Genomic DNA, 17752 nt, shown 5'->3' on the forward strand with positions numbered 1-17752 from the left:
TTTTGGGATAAATGAATCAGATCTGTCAATATAACATTTTGGGATAAATGAATCAGATCTGTCAATATTACATTTTGGGGGTGTCTTCAACCTATGCCAACATTTGATAAAAATATATTCAACCTCAATCTAATTGAAATTAAATCTCTCACTCGCTATTTTTTTTATTCTTGGTCGCTGCGTGGGAGCGCAGCGACCAAGAATAAAAAAAATAGCGAGTGAGAGATTTAATTTCAATTAGATTGATTCAACCTATGCCTACAAACAAAATACAATAGGTGTTGTTATACCAATTATTAATTAATAAAAGGTAAATTACAGTCAGTATAGTTAAGCATTAGATATTACTATTTAAAAATTCAGAAACAAAAATAAAGTATTTGCAAAATTGATATATTAGAAAATTCCAAGAAAAAGAAAAAACTGATTTTTTTTTAAATGGAGTTGAAAAAGATACTAAATTATTATAAAAAATATAGACTAAATTTCTAAAAATAAACACATAAATATAACAATACTTGAAAAAAAGAGACAAAAAGCTATTTCATTTGTGATTTTTTTTAAATTTTTGTTCATTATTTTGTTGTATTTAATATGAATAGATATAGGAAGATGTGGTGTGAGTGCCAATGAGACAACTCTCCATCCAAATAACAATTTAAAAAGTAAACAATTATAGGTTAAAGTACGGCCTTCAACACGGAGCCTTGGCTCTCACCGAACATCAAGCTATAAAGGGCCCCAAAATTACTAGTGTAAAACCATTCAAACGGGAAAACCAACGGTCTAATCTATATAAACAAAACGAGAAACGAGAAACACGTATATAGTACATAAACAAACGACAACTACTGTACATCAGATTCCTGACTTAGGACAGGTGAAGCATACTTGAACAAGCAACACAATATACAAATATAACATACTTCAACAGAAACCTTTTTTCAAATCAAATTAATTTTGCAATATAAAATTTAAAATAAATATGAAAAATGATTTTTGGCTCACTTTTAGCTGGGACTACTAAATGTGTTATAGTAGTTTTTTAGATTTGACTTTAAACATATTTCATTCATTAGGATAAGAAAAGGATTGAGTGTTATGGTAGTCTCAGCTTATAGGCAGTAACTTTCCAGTGGGACAGTGCACAATATTTTTTTTATTTTGTTTTAGTTTTGAAAATGCAAGTACTCCGTGTTTGTTTTCATTCATTAAGCCCTGAATTATCGCCTATACAAGACATTACACAATTTCGAACACTACCTTAATGTACTTGACGATAAAGATGTGATAACAATGTCGCGGTTTAGGACCATGAACCATAAACTGCCGATTGAAAATGGCAGATGGCAAAACATTCCCCGTGAACAGAGAAAGTGTCCATTATGCAGAGCTGCTATAGGTGATGAATACCACTATGTAATGGAATGCAGCAGTATCCTGACAAATAGAACACTACTAATTGACAATAAATACCTAACGAACTGTAATGTTATAAAACTTAATGCTATTATGAACCAAAAACAGAAATCTAAACTCCAAAAATTGTGCAAATTTATCAGAATTATATATGACAAACTGGATTCTCTCTGATGTTAACCTGTCGACTACACTGATCATACCGTTGTAAAAAAAAACCCATAATATTATTTAATGCTTCCTCAACAAATGTACTTATATCTAATGTAATGTAAACTAATGTGTTTTTCTGTATACCTTTGTCCAACTTAGGTGATACCAGAATAAAATGATATATATATATAATTAATATTGAGTTGTGAAATTTATGGTTAAAATGTGTGTCTCTAATTTGGAACTCCATCATCCGAATTGATAATTTTAAAAATAATAATAAGATGATTTGCAAAATTTATATAAAGAATAAGTATAATTTATATTTAACAAACTCGTGTAGGCATTACTTTACCAACTTTAAAAGATGTCCAAATTTAGGACAACTTTGTGAAACCCACATAGGACAAGACTAGTATGATGTTAAACCATCCTAAGACATGTATTACTCCTTTTAAAAGTGTTGTATGCCATTGAACTTAAAGAAATCTATTTTACATAAAATTCAATATTTTGATCATATATATTTATATTATTGATAATAATTAATGACACTGATGGATACTACTTTTATATGACTAGTTGATTTTTCCTTTTATAAAAATTATAAAATCCTTTTCCTCCAATTATTTCATTATATAAATCTTGAACTAATTCTTTTATGAAATAGAGATCCTCAGCAATCACAATTATCTACATTTTTACTAGTACTTGTAAAAGAAATTGTATATTAAGTATACTTCAACGCCAGGTTTAAACTGGTTGTAGATTGATTAGACCCCAATTAATTTATGTTTTTATAACACTTAATCTGTAACAAATTATTCAACCTATGCCAACATATTTTTACACAATTTTATATCTAAATATCCAAATGTTGGCATAGGTTGAATGAACCCATTTTGGGATAAATGAATCCGATCTGTCAATATTACATTTTGGGATAAAATTACCAGTTAACTGGTTATATAAGCTTTTAAACATAGACTTTGATTTGAAAATTTGTCAAGTTTTCCATCTTTTGAATAAAACTACTAATCAATCTTTTTTTTTTGGAATAGGGAACGGAACCATATCACGAGTCACATGGAATTGCCCTGATAATTTTTTATGTAAATACAACTTGAACCAGACACTTGCTATCTTTCTGGTTTTCTTATACAACACAAAAAATGTTCAACAGCAGAAGTAGTACTTCAACCAGAGTTCATTTTTTTAAAAAACTTTAATGGTCCGGAAGAACACACATCTAAATTATATATCGATGGAAAGAGGAAAACGTATACAACAAGAAAAGTTGGGTCGTAAAAATTCCAGAGTGGTCACAATTTTGTGAAATCGAGGTCAAAGGTCAGACCTAAAAATATCAATATTTCAACCACAGGGATAAAAAGGAAAAATATTCTGATATTTATTCAATAGAATGCTACAAAAACGATTCCATTATAAGCATATGTTATAAACAATGTTGAAACGACAACTTTGACTACTTATGAAGAGCTGCCATTACAAAATAGCGTTGATTTGGAACCTTATGATTTTTTTTCCATTTAAGACATAGCAAAAGAAGAAGTGGCCTGGACCTTTTCACATCCATAAACTTTCATATTGTGTATAGTGTTTCACTATGGTATAATATTACAGAATTATTTTCTAAACTATAAAACACCAGTTTATCAAATTATTTTAATATTTTTTCTATCTTTGAAAAAAACAAAATTCAAGCGCTGAAACAGTGTTTTTAATTTTGCATCGTAAAGTTTGTGTATTTTGTGAAAATTAGTATCTAGTTATAGATAAATACACATTGTGTATTTGCAAAGCCTGGACAGAGCAGTTATAACACAAAATATACTATAGTCACCCGAGGCGAATGCGAGGTATAAAACAATGAGCGTTAAACAAATTCAGTTAAGTGCATTCAACATTTTTTAGTGGGATAATCCTGGTAAAAAAGTTAACTCAATATTTTTTTAAGGGAAGGATGAAAAATTATACAATGCAATGCCAATTTTCTAATGTTGTAATTCAAAATCAGTCATGATCCTTATATAACTTTTAAAAGCGACACACAATATCTCAAGTATTCATTAAATAAGGACATGAATCAATCTCTTAGTCATCATATGCGGATTCAGTACGCGTATTAGCATTACAAGATACTTCCCTTTTTTTTTTATAAGAACAAGTTCGGCACAGGACAGAGTTTGTTCAAAGCAAACACAGTTTTTGAGTACAAATGCTATCTGGAGCGTAATTACCGTCATGATTCGGTCAAACTCGTCATATACAATTTAACTTTTGCATAGGAAACACATAAGCAATGTGAGTACAAAGTTTCGTTCAATGTTCGTGACACATATTCCCATATGCATACGCATGATATATCTGCACTGCCAATCCCAAATGTAAAGGGGCGAATGTTGCTACAGAAACGATTGATTTTGTAATAGCCATACATTTACGAATTTTTGGTTATCTTTCGGGACAGTATACGGTTCAGAAGCGCCTTTGTGTTATTTTTTCATCAATTAACTAACATGAACTTTCGAGCCAAGGCTCCGTGTTGAAGACCGGACCGTGATCTATAATGGTTTACTTTTATAAATTGGCACTCATACCACATCTTCCTATATTTATTTAGAAGCTACGCGGGCATCATTTCCATAGAAATACCAAAACGAGGACATAGCGCATAAGAACACTGGTGGCAGGGTAAAGTAATTGTTCTTCTTTTAATGTATTCTTGATTTTTTCAGACACACCTTGGTGTAATTCTGAAAATGGAATCCCTTATATTGAATTCAGAGCTAGTCTCTATATTTCATATCCCTTGGCCCCCTGTGTCTGAATTGTAAGGTGTCACAATATTTAGTAAGTTCTGGAGTTTGGCAGTTTGGTAAGCATCAGAGACAATCTTGGGTAAAAGAGATCGGTATATGTAGAGTATGTGTAACATGAGAAAGGCTTTTTCTTATGGGAGAACAAATCACATCACTAACAATCGTTATTAATGAACTGACAGCAAGTTCAAATTCTAACTTTTCATTAACTATTTTACTTAATTGCACAGGTGTTGACTTCAATAAGTACTTGGTTATGCATGGATAAATGATTACTCACATTAATAAGCACAACTTTAAAGACTGTCAACACGTTTAGAGGACTTAGTTTTGTGTAGTTTTCTGTTTTTTGTAAAAGTTTTTCTTTTACACAAAAACCCTGTTTTCATATCCAAACTACAAGGAAGAAACTGAGCGCGAGATCGTATAAAAGTGTCATGTTGTGAGGATACATGTCGATCAGTTTGATCACATATATGGATTTCTGTTGTTTCTAATTTAAAGTTCCGCATGGGTGACTGGGGAAACGAAATATGGTCACTTGGTCTTCTCCCGACCGGCAGTAAAAAGACCTTGCAACAACTCTTTTAGGGCTCGAAAGGTGGTCTGTTGCAATGGAAAATTTCTGTCCCAATCCTATATACCATCATTTTCCAGTGGCAGTCTAAATTTTCCAGACTGGCCATCATCCCAAATGGCCTCTATTATGACAAAACCTACCTATTGTTTTTATTGTAACTTGTTCTCGTCCTGAACATGCATGAAATATTTGCCACTGGACGTAAGCAACCAACAATCAATCAATCAATCTAATGTAAGGACGCACCAAATGTGCCTCCTGGTGGAAGTCTCATAACATCACTGATGATTCGCCAAAGGAAAGCAGAATATCAGAAGAGAAGTTGGTTTTAGCATCACCTTGTCACACACCAAATCTCTGCGAAACTTATAGTACTTTTCCCCCGACCACTTGCATGCATATTAATTGCTCTGAGGTTAAACATTAACATACAATGTATTTTCACACAATGTCAACTATAGTCATTATCCGGAAAAACCTCTTATCCGAAGGATTTGGTTAACTTTTATAAAAAGTCAAAATTTTATTAACAAAAATATAACTTATTTACAGAAAATACACGAAAGAACTACTATATATATTCAAATCACACAAAAATGAATTAACTTCTCCTACAAAATCTACATAATCACATCGAAACTATCAATTGATTGTGAAGGAAAAGATAAATGCTGGAGTTGATTGACGGATAGGAAATTTCCGTAATTAAAAAAGGTACAAATGATGTTTTTATTTTTGAGTTTTTGACCAAATGGTTTGGTATTTGCCCAACAAAATTTGCTTGCAGTATTTCAATAATATTTTTTGTCCTCTCAAATGTCAAATACTGTTTTTGAATCATACGTTTCCTCGTTTACAAAGAAAAACGCGTTAGATTTCTATCTAAAAAACAGGCAACTTTAAGTTTGAGAGTTTTACTTGGAGATGGTATTATATTTATGTCTTCATAATTCCGATGATCCTTGATCATATGTGCATAGAAAATATTTACGAAAATACATGGAAATTTAACCAAAAAATATATTTTTGGATTTTAAGCCAATTACCAAAAACCGTAAATTGAGCGGTAGTACCCCCATTTCAAGAGATAAAATACAAAAATGTGACCATAGAAACTTTTTACGACCCGACGGAAATTAAAATATAGATACTATTATATCATTTCTCGTTTGAATTGTTTTACATTTGTCATTTCGGGGCTTTTATAGCTGACTATGCGGTATGGGCTTTTTTCATTGTTGAAGGCCGTTCGGTCATACATCGATTAAGCGAAAACAATTCCGCGTAACATATTTAACTTAAAACGAGATAAGCACATCAACTAAAAGAGGAAACCAACGCAAACGAGAAAACTATAATGGCTTAATTTATGCACAAACTAATGAACGAAAAACAAATAATATATATGGCAACAAACGACAACAACTAAATAATAATTATTATTAAAGAAGAAAGTTATTATTCTTATTTGGTAAAAGCCTGATTGACATTATGTTTATGTTTAGAGGAGACAACATGAATAGGAATATAAGACCTATTCAAACAACTTTTCTGCAAATACATGTGAAAAATTTTGGTCTGAAATAGGGATGGTCGGAGATAAGCATTATTTTTCTGACTTTCTGATATTTTTAGAACTGTCTCATGATACTTCATCTTCTTAACTGTATATTATATATCCAGAAAATGATAAGTGAGGTGACAAAATCCCGCAGCCTTTAAACCTTGGTTTGCTACTGATGCAGTACTTTATTAATTAATTATAATAATTTCAATTTGTATGCATGTATTTTGGGGGTCATAAATAAAGGGTTTTAGAAATGTTGAAGAGGAAGGTTTGAAATTTTTCATATCGTTTTGGATGGGGTCTTGCATTTATTTTTTTAAGAATGGAATTTATATTTCCAGGAACATATTATATATGTACCGATTATCAGGTTATCTGCATGTTGATATCGTAAAATATCAGCTGCGAGACATGATATGAAGCTTTTTGTCGAGTGAGCGTAGCGAACGAGATCAAAAAGCCTTCATATAATGCCAAGCAGCTGATATTTTACAATATCAATATGCAGATAATCGGATAATCGTTTTATCGGGCTATATTTGCGTGTTTCGGAAGTGTTTTCTTTGTTTCGCCAGCACACAAAAGATGACTTGATAAGTTCGGGTCAAAGTTATTAACGTCGGTTCAAACATTATGACGTCGCTGATAAGTCCGGGTCAAAGTTATTAAGGCCGGGTCAACGTATTGGACGTCACAAAGACATGATACGGAATAATATTAAGAGCTGAACAGAGTGATATAGACAGAGGGACGACCGATAATATTAGATATATAATATTCCCAGATATTTCCTACAGGTCCATGCAATGAATAGAAATTTGATTTTGAAGCCTATAAATGGTAATATTACTTCCCTTGACAATAAACTGTTTTAAAATTAACAAGTTTGCATCACTTTTTATCAAAATAATTGATACAAATGATGTTTTACATTTCAAATTGAAAATGTGTAGTTACTTGTTTTAATTTGCTAAACAAGTCCCTGTGAAAAAAATCCTTCTGTCACGTACAAAATTAACGTTCTTTACGAACATTTTGGTGCGTTGTTATATTTGAAATATAAATTGGAGTTTATCTATATTTTAGTAGATTTTATGTGAGAACTTTCTGATTATTGATAACTTTTGTAATTTTCGTGACTTTACATAGGGTTGAAAGAAAAGTCCGAAGAGGTCCATAGAAAAAAAATATGGCAACGAACAAACGGTGCCACCAGGAAGATCTTTCACCAACTATGGAAAGTTAGCAAGAAATGCGAGAATGTAATGACATGTTGAATTGGTGGAAAATTTTGCAGATAAGATGAAGAAAGGGAGCGAAAAATCGGGTGAAACAAAACCAGATGTTGATAAAGCTAAACGTGTTTACAGGTGCACCTCAAATAAAAAATAAATAGACTGCGTTGAAAATTAAACATAGTTGCAAGTACATATTATCAGGGACGTATATAGATTCCAATCCTTCTATTTTAAGTCCTTGATATTATACATATAGTTCCCGGGTTTTTGTCAAATTTCAGATTCCGTCATTTAAGTGGTAACAAGAAGATTTTTCAAACATAGTTGTTTCCTATAAAAAAAAAAAAAAATTAAAAAAAAAGACAGTAAGCCAAATAATTTTTCAATCCTTGTTTTGAGGATCAATTGATTGTTTTTAAGTACTGTTTCATTAAATATTACAACTTGATTGGATTGAGTCTTCAATCGAATACATTGTGTAATATTTTCAAACTACGAACAAAGTTCCTCTCTCTACTGTTGTATCTTCAATCTTCAATCTTTGTCGTGATGACAGAGTAATCTCTCTTGTAAATTATCCTCTCTTGTAAAATAATTATCACAAATGTAGTTTCTCCTTTGTACTTATATATTGTAGGTGGCGCTTTAAAAATATTATAGAATTATTGTATGAAGTGAAATAAATTTAAAAAAATGGTTTATTAGGTTATTGAAATGGCATGAAAAATTATTAAAAATATAAAAAATTTAAAGAAATTTGTATCAAATTATCCACTAAAACGGTTTTTTTCCTCTATGTACTCCGCTAATAATTGATTGATATTTTCTGCATTTGGCAAATTGATTGTTAATAAATTGTCTAGATCTGTTGGAATTTGTCCTGTTATGAAGTATATTTGATGAAATAATTTGTCTCTGGCATCTGAATACAGGTCACATTCAAAAAGGTAGTGTTGTACATTTTCTTTTTGTTTGCAGTGATCACAGGTTTCCGAGTTGATGTGCTGGTTTATTATAAATTGGTATGCATTTAATTTAGAATAACCTGTTCGTAAAGTGTTGATTATGTTGTACATTTTTTTTGACGGGAAGTCTTTTTTAACTTTATCTTTAACTTCAGGATGAAATCTGAAATAATGACGTCCAGTATCACTATTTTCCCATCTGCGTTGCCATTTTTTTGTAACAGAATTTCTAGCTGCTTTTTTTACATCTTGTTTTGTAAACACTATGTCATCAACTGCTAGTGTTTCTGCTTCTTTAGCAGCTTCTTTTGCCAGGGAGTCTGCCTTGTCATTTCCTTTTATGTTGGCATGTCCTGGTGTCCAGTTTAAGTTTATTAAAAATCCATTTTTATTTTCCCTTTGATTTCGTTAATGGTTTGATGATAGCTGTCACTTTTCCAATTGAGAGTTAAGATACCTAATGCTGTCTGACTGTCCGAAAATAAAGTTAAAGTATTAATTTGCTCTTTTGAAAAAGATTCTATATAATCCAGAACCATTTTTATTGCTATAAGTTCAGCTAACAAGATTGATCCTTTGTTAGAGACAGGTCTTTTTAATTTTTCTTCTTTATCATTAATGTAAATTATAGCTCATGCACCGTAGGGGCCTGGATTTCCTAAACATGACCCATCTGTAAAAGCAACTGCTGTGTTTGGTGTTTGAGATTGGAGTTGTTCCGAGATGATTTGTTTTCCTTCCTCTATTTGGGCTGTTGTTCTAGATTTTGAGCTGCCAATGTTACGCCAGTAGTCAGGGGCTCTAATGACTGATACTAGACCTTGTATTCATACTGCGGTTCTATCTTGTCTATATTAACCAATTCTGTATCTTTCATATCTTCAGTTTGTTGGTACATTTTTCCTAGTGGTGATATAAATTTTTCTGGATTTTTCTCCTCTTTCCAAATTTCAAATTTTCTTTTAATTGGGACATTATTACTATAAGAATTAATTTTTCCTAATTCTCTGATGGCCATTTCCTCTCTTCTTAAATCTATTGGTAATGTTCCACTTAGTACTTCTAATGCTTCAAGGGATGATTGAGATAGTAGATCTAAACACAATGCTAGCCCTTTTCTTTGTATTTCATTTAATTTGTCCAGATGACTTGAAGTGCTGGATTGCCAAATACTACTAGCATAATTAAAAATTGAACATACTAAGCTGTCATATATTTGAATGAGTGTCTTTGTTGGTATTAATGCAATTCCCTTGATTTCTCTTATAATTTCAAATTAAAAACTGTTGTACAATGTATATAAAAACCAGAATTGGTTTTATTTTGTCTGTAAAAAGGAAAAGAATTCCTGCAATATAATTGTGTATGGAAATGGGGAATGTGTCAAAGAGACAACAGCTGAAGGTCACCATTGGGTCTTCAATGCAGTGAGAAACTCCCACACCAGGAGGTGTCCTTCAACTGGCCTATAAACAATTATGTATACTAGTTCAGTGATAATGAAGGTCATACTTAACTCTGAATTATGTATGTTCCGGACCATATGAGTATTTGGACCATACGCGTATGGTCATGACCATATGGGTATATACTCATATGGTCCGACCATACGTGTATGGTCGGGGTAATTAACAGGAACATGTATGTGCTTTACTCTTCATATACATGTAACCCTTCTAGATGTCACGTCATTAAAAAGACACTACCAAAAGTCATTTTATCATAGATCTATTAAAAATTAATAATAACAAGATTAACAAAATAAGCAGTTTCACACAGTAAATTTCATCACTATAGTCAAAACTATAGTAAACACATTTTTTGTCATTACCGATAATAAATTATGTTAATATTACGAGTGAATGGCAAAATGTCGACCTGGGAAGATAACTTCCAAAATATTTTAATGAACTGTTACACAAGAAGTCAACTGTTTTACTATAACCTGACGTAAAAGTCGACAGGATAAAGAGTCTTATAATTTGCTCACTTTTGAAACTTAATATAATAAGCATTAGAAGTGCAATATTCAGAATTTTTATACTTATACATGTTTTGTTTAAAATAAAATGAATGACGTCAACGGCAAGGACACTAGTTTATTATTTTAAGTTGTCTGGTGATATGATGTATTTCAGTCATGTTACGATATTGGAGATCTAGAGGTTTTTAAAATCACCGTAGACACATCGGAATGACCCAGGCCCCAAGAAAAGCTATGGTACATGTACCGTGTGGAAGTTAATGTCACCCTACGCATACATGCAAGAATACAACTTAGCCATGGAAACTAACTTTAGCATCGATATTTAATGTTATCTGAATTGTAAATAATACAATTGCATGTAATAATCATTGTTTTTTTATAAAGTTTTCTAATGCATATTATTGGAAAAAATACCTGTATGGTCCAAATACTCATATCGTCCGTCCAGTTCATAACCAAACAAGTATATACTCATATGGTCATGACCATACGCGTATGGTCCAGATACTGATATGGTCCGGAACATACACAAGAAACTAGAATTAAAAATCATACAAGACGTACAGAGGCTCCTGATTTGGAAAGGGCACAAAATGGGTCAGGGTTAAACATGTTTAATGCAAGCATGTTAAAGGATGCAAGAACAAATCAATAATTTCTTATTCTATATTTTTTATAGAGCAGCACTTGAGGCCATCAGAAGATTAGATGAAATTTCGAAACAAAAGAAAGCATACAGAGAAGTGTTCCACCAAGATGCTGTAGGACTCCGCAATAAGTATGAAAAATGAAACACTTGATGCTGTAATACTTTGTATCATAGAGTGTTTGTATCGGACACAAATTAAGGCTTAGAAAACAAAACATCTGCTTGCAATGATACTTGTCATGGAACTCTGACAAGATAATGTCACAACAACAGTGACGTCTTTTGCAGTCATCAACACTTTGTTATTAAGCTACAGAAAAATAATGCTCATCTCCGACCATCCCTATCTCAGACCTGAATTTTTCACATGTATTTGCAGAAAAGTTGTCTGAATAGGTCTTATATTCCTATTCATGTTGTCTCCTCCAAATATAAACAAAATATCAATCAGACTATTACCAAATAAGAATAATAACTTTCTTCTCTTATAAAATGTTTGGTAATGCTCATTTGGTATTGGTTTTGAGTATATCCTGGTTCTGTAATTTATCTATATCTCAGTTAAATGAATGGAAATAAAAATACCTATCAACTTAGTACCCTAGTACTTTTTAGTTTGGAGGCAGGAAACAAATATTTTTATATGTAATCATTTTTTATTGCAAAGTTGTACTAAAGACAAATAAGACGAGTCAGTTTTGAGAAATGTTATGCTCTTTTTTTGAAAATTATAATACCACATCCAAAACCAGATCTTTAAGATAGCACAACATCAAGCAATGTAGCTTCACATTACCATGGTAATTAAAGCTCTCAAAGAACTCCATGTTAAATTGATCATTGTTCCTTTGTATATTGAAATGCATTTCTTTGTAGACTTAAAGAATACTGTGAAAGACTTATGTTTTATAACCCATCTGATTATGGGAGAAAGGCAGAGGAAGTTTTATGGAGGAAAGTCTTCTATGAAATTATACAACTGATGAAACATAACAAAAAAGTATGTATACAAAATGTCAAATTTTACTCTGATAATTCTCTTGTTTGGCATATATTACTATCCTTTTTCAGCATCAGTTCTGTACAAATGCCATTCTTTGCCAAATAAAGAAAAACACACCACATGTTTTGTTAGATTTTAAACTAAATAATTTGAAGTTTTACACCTGCAAACAAAATCTGAAGAAACTATGGTCTTTAATATTTATGATCTGAGAAGTACATGTATAGTGATGCAGCTAATCTTTGGTTGCATGAGACCAAGGAGGATGAATTTTAGAGGGTCCTTCATTTAATTTCTTTGTGTCGGATCCATTGATCTGGATATATATTTACTGTTTGGGGCTGTCAAAACGGAAAGTCTTTTGGTCCTGGTTACCAGGGATTCCAAATCAATAATGTACATTTGTAGTTGAAAGGCATTGAACACTAAAAGTTTGAATGACACATTTATTGCAGTAAAAGGTAAAGATGCTGGTGTAAACAGATTTCAATTATCTCTGTGTTCATCCAATAATCATAAGTCATGTGATCATAATTATTTCTCAGCATTTTTCATTAAACATAGCTATGAATGAAAACAAAAGTAAATTTACAGGGATATTGCATTTCTTCAGTAACTTTCTGATATCTGGTGGATAATGATCAGAATCCGTCCATTGAACGCATGGTTCATGGACGAGAAAAAAACCTTTCAGACAAGAAAATCATAATCCAAACCCTCCCCTTGGAGTTAATTGGTTGTTCCCTTATAACACAATCTTTTCCAATACTAGAACACACCCGTGATATCGCGGGTCCGTGACTGAATTAAAGTATATAACTATGCGCAAGACTTATTTTTGTATTAGTATTGTCATCTGATAAAGTCATGCCGATTATAAGATAGTTATCACAATTTTCTCTACTTTCAAATCTTTCTGTTTGAAACCGTCTAACTGGAACTTATCAATTATTGGTAATATTAATTATTTGGAAAACAAAAGGTCCTGGGATGGAGTATTTTTTTAATCAACAGCATTGTCCTATATTAGTTATAAATAAAGTTGAATTCTTTGATTCGCTGTTTTACGTCATGCCCGCTAACAAATTGAAAACTGTACCTATACGCCTTATTCTTAGTATTCGTATTGTTATCTTATAAAGCCTTACTGATTAAAATACTACAATGGGTAAAAATTTGACAATTTAGTAGTGTCAACCCTGTGATTATGACCCGTGCATATAGCATATCCTGAATACACCGTTTGGTGGTGCGCCTGTCATTTGCAGAACATACAGATAAGGTAATAGGTAACAGATGAATATACTATTGGTATCGGTCTCGGACTCAACGGGAACTTCTTAATTATTGGCAATATTAATTACGTGGAAAACAAAAGGGCCTGGAGTGGTGTAATTTTTAATCTACACCTTTGTACTATATTAGTAATATATAAAGTTGAATTCTTTGATTCGTCGTTTTTACCTGATGACGGCTGACAAATTGGACCTCGTAATTTTAGTATTATAGATATATTTCAGCACATCAGAATGGGTAGTTCATTAGAGGTTCTTTTTGACTTATAACACAATCTTTTCCTATATATACATTGTATTTCAGCACATCAGAATGGGTAGCTCATTAGAAGTTCTTTTTGGCTTATAACACAATCTTTTCCTATAGATAGATAGATATTTTTATTTTTAAAGTACAACTTGGTACATATACATGAAATACAATATATGTATAACAATTTTTAACATTAGCAGTCAATTAACATGTATATTTATACCAACCAGCCTTTAGAGGCTTATGATGCACTGTCATTTATATATTTCAGCACATCAGAATGGGTAGTTCTTTAGAAGCAGCATTCCGCACACATCTGTCCTCAGCAACAGGATACTACTACCATCTGTTATTTAGATTGCAACAAGAATTTGGTCTCAAATTTAATGGTATATTAGATTTTAATCTTGTACCAGAACAGAAAACAGGTTTGTCAACTCACATGTAGAATAATGTTAAAGTAGTGATTTTTGTGACATTTGTTTTTTTTTTATTGGAAATAACAACAAATTCAAGTAAACGAACTACCTTTCCTTAAAAGAAATGCATTATGATAACAGATTTTAAATAGATTTTGAACTGTGAACATTCAACCATGAAAAACAAATTCACACAGATTAACCTAACTTACAAGAATTGGATTCCATAAAAAAGATGTTTGTCATACAAGAAAAACCATATTTATACCAAAAAAAGGACCTTGTCCTTTGTGATTCTAATTTATCACAAAAGATGTCATCCCATGAATGAAAGACCTTCCATATATTTCTATATGGATCGATATTCTACTCAAGGGGGTGTTTAATGGCCTTGACCATTAATTAGGGTCTCTCATGGTCAGTAATAGAGAATAATATTCAAAAGTTTAGTGAAAATAGACTCTAAACTAAACTCCAATATATATAAATGAACTCAAATTAAAATACATACAAATGAACTCAAATTAAAATACATACAAATGAACTCAAATTAAAATACATACAAATGAACTCAAATTAAAATACATACAAATGAACTCAAATTAAAAAAAACATAACAAGACTATCAAAGACCAAATATATTATCATTGACAGTCTGTATAGATCACTTTAATTTAAAATTGAGAATCTCTTTATTCTTTTGAGGAATTAAATTATGTAAAATTTCATAATGATTATTCTTATAAATTTGGTTTGTTTCAGTAATGAGAAAAATGGGACTTTCAAACAGTGTAAAAAAGCGTGACTTTGGTCCAGCAGTTCAAGCTTGGGCTATTATGGCTTGTCATAGGTGCCTGGTCTGTCTTGGTGATATTGGTAAGTTTTTAGGTAAAGATTGCTTGATATCTTAATGTTCCAAGGCTGATCACTACCTTTTTTAATACACAAAATATAGTACATTGATCATAAAGTTCTATACATCTTATCCATGAACTCTGTTAACTCTTGTTACAATTACTGCACAATTTTTGGCATTATATGTGTTGTTGGGTAAAAATTGCATGAAATCACAATCAAAACCCTATGGTCCTGACTTGATATCTAAATCTTCCAAGTTTTATCATACCTTTAAGATACACAAAATATAGTCCACTGATTATAACATTCTATAGATCCTATCCATGCACATATCAATATTATATATGCTCAGATTTTCAAGGCTAAAATGATGTTACACTTGTCAAGAAAATTACATAACCTTTGCAAGGTGCAGGAATCTAACATCTGTTCTAAATTTAGAATGATGTTATTGTTAAAATCATCTTTGAAAAATTTGTCCCACTGATAAATTGAGGCAATCTTTACCGTTCATTGCTTACAAGCACTTTGATTACTGAAATATGACAGGTGAAGATTAAGCATAGAACCTATTTTTATAGAATTTGCTGTCAATGAATGTGGACAAAGTATTTTTAACCTTTTAATTAGACCTGCACTGTTATCAGGTCCTAAGCAATGATGTTTCTGATAGGGGTTATTAGTGATGATTAAAGTCAGACTTACTCAAACTTGATCATGTTAAAAGTATTTCCGTTTTAAAGGGATGTATTTATTTAACCCTCACCCTAAAATACCTTGGAAATTAAAGGATGTGGTTATATACATGTATAACTAATCAAAAACAGTGGACTTGGCCTTTCTTTAATTCCTTCTTCTCTTTTTGTCCCCTGTGCAGAGGACATAGAGATACCAAACGACTGTCCATCTGTTATGTCTTGTTAGGGCTCTCACATGAACAATTCTTGCCTTATTTATATCATATCAGCAATATTTTGGAAGAGTGTGATAATCAGTGCTGATCAATTATTAATCCTCTACCAAAGGAAGATGAAGGGGAATTAAGGTTTGACCTCCGTTTGTCTATCTGTCTGTCCATCTGTCAGTCCAGCAAATCAGTTTTTCAGACTTTTTTCCTACTTGATTGGAGATATTTGTTTTATTGTTTTATCATGACAACTTACAGGTCAAGTCCAATTTTCAAGATTTTAGCTTTTTTCTTTGTTCAGTAAGAGCCCTTTCCATGGAATTAATTTTTTTATGAAATACTTAGTTAGTAGATTTCTGTTCAAAGGGAAATAACTCTTTTTTTTTTTTAAAGACCAAATGACATTTTGGATTTTTTTCCTTTTCTTTGGTAAATTCTTTGAAGAAATTAGTGGTAGGTTTGTTTGTTATTCTTGAAGATATTGATTTAATAATTAGTATATAGTTTTATCATGTCAAGTTACAGGTCAAGTTGGTATTTTGTTCTGGTCTGATGGTATTGTGGAGAGTTGTGGTCTTTGCACATAAAAAAATCACTTCTTTGTCACGCTTGAAGATTTTGACTTGATATTTTTATGTACTTTACACCATGACCAGTTAGAACTACATTCCGTTACAATGATTTTTTAACCAGTAGGGGATTTTGTATTGCCATGTAATACTCACAGAATGCTTGTTATGCCCCACATACGATAGCAGAGGGGCATAATGTTTTCTGGTCTGTGCGTCCGTTCGTCTGTCTGTTCATCCGTCCGTCTGTCCCGCTTCAGGTTAAATTTTTTGGTCAAGGTAGTTTTTGATGAAGCTGAAGTCTAATCAACTTGAAACTTAGTACATATGTTCCTTATGATATGATCTTTCTAATTTTAAAGACAAATTAAACTTTTTACCCCAATTTCACGGTCCACTGCACATAGAAAATGAAAGTGTGAGTTTCAGGTTAAAGTTTTTGGTCAAGGAAGTTTTTGATGAAGTTGAAGTCCAATCAACTTGAAACTTAGTACAAAATGGCTTATTATATTTTTTACCCATTTTCACGGTCCATTGAACATGGAAAATGATAATGCGAGTGGGGCATCCGTGTACTTTGGACACATTCTTGTTTTAAAAAGAGTTATACACCTTGGAAACATTCATTATATGGGAAATTGCACAATAAGCCCTCACATGTGACTTTTATGAAATTTATTTCATAGGTTTATATTAGAAATGTCTTGAATGAGTTAGAAAATCAGTGAAGATCAATTATTTTAAAAAGAGTTTTGCTCCTTAGAAATAATAAATATCTTGAAAATTGTTTATTACATTTGTTGCAATGAATTACATTAGATTTCCCAGTAAAATAAAAACCAATAATTTCACATGTGAAATAAACGTGCTTATTTCAGTCCTCTGACGTCATACATCAATAGGCATTGTCATGACGTCAGAGCAAAACAAGTTGAGAATGCTGAGAAAAAGATATAGTTCCTTACATTTCCTACTTTTATTTCAGAAAAAAGCCATTTGCCAATGCAATAAAAGAATAACTAATCGAAGAATTCAAATATCAAGAAA

The 17752-nt window shown here is 31.6% G+C and overlaps 1 protein-coding gene across 1 annotated transcript in view; it reads left to right on the forward strand.

Annotated features, from left to right (window-relative positions):
• Positions 1-7706: 7706 nt before the first annotated feature.
• LOC134715149 (nonsense-mediated mRNA decay factor SMG5-like) overlaps positions 7707-17752 on the forward strand; it is an 82637-nt gene continuing 72591 nt past the window's right edge. The window contains exons 1-5 of the mRNA XM_063577103.1: positions 7707-7932; positions 11432-11530; positions 12278-12401; positions 14224-14380; positions 15134-15247. Coding sequence (XP_063433173.1) covers positions 7865-7932; positions 11432-11530; positions 12278-12401; positions 14224-14380; positions 15134-15247 — 562 coding nt within the window. The 5' untranslated portion in view covers positions 7707-7864. The remainder of the gene's footprint in view (positions 7933-11431; positions 11531-12277; positions 12402-14223; positions 14381-15133; positions 15248-17752) is intronic.

The sequence above is a fragment of the Mytilus trossulus genome, chromosome 4 (genome assembly GCF_036588685.1).
Source record: "Mytilus trossulus isolate FHL-02 chromosome 4, PNRI_Mtr1.1.1.hap1, whole genome shotgun sequence".
NCBI lineage: Eukaryota > Metazoa > Mollusca > Bivalvia > Mytilida > Mytilidae > Mytilus > Mytilus trossulus.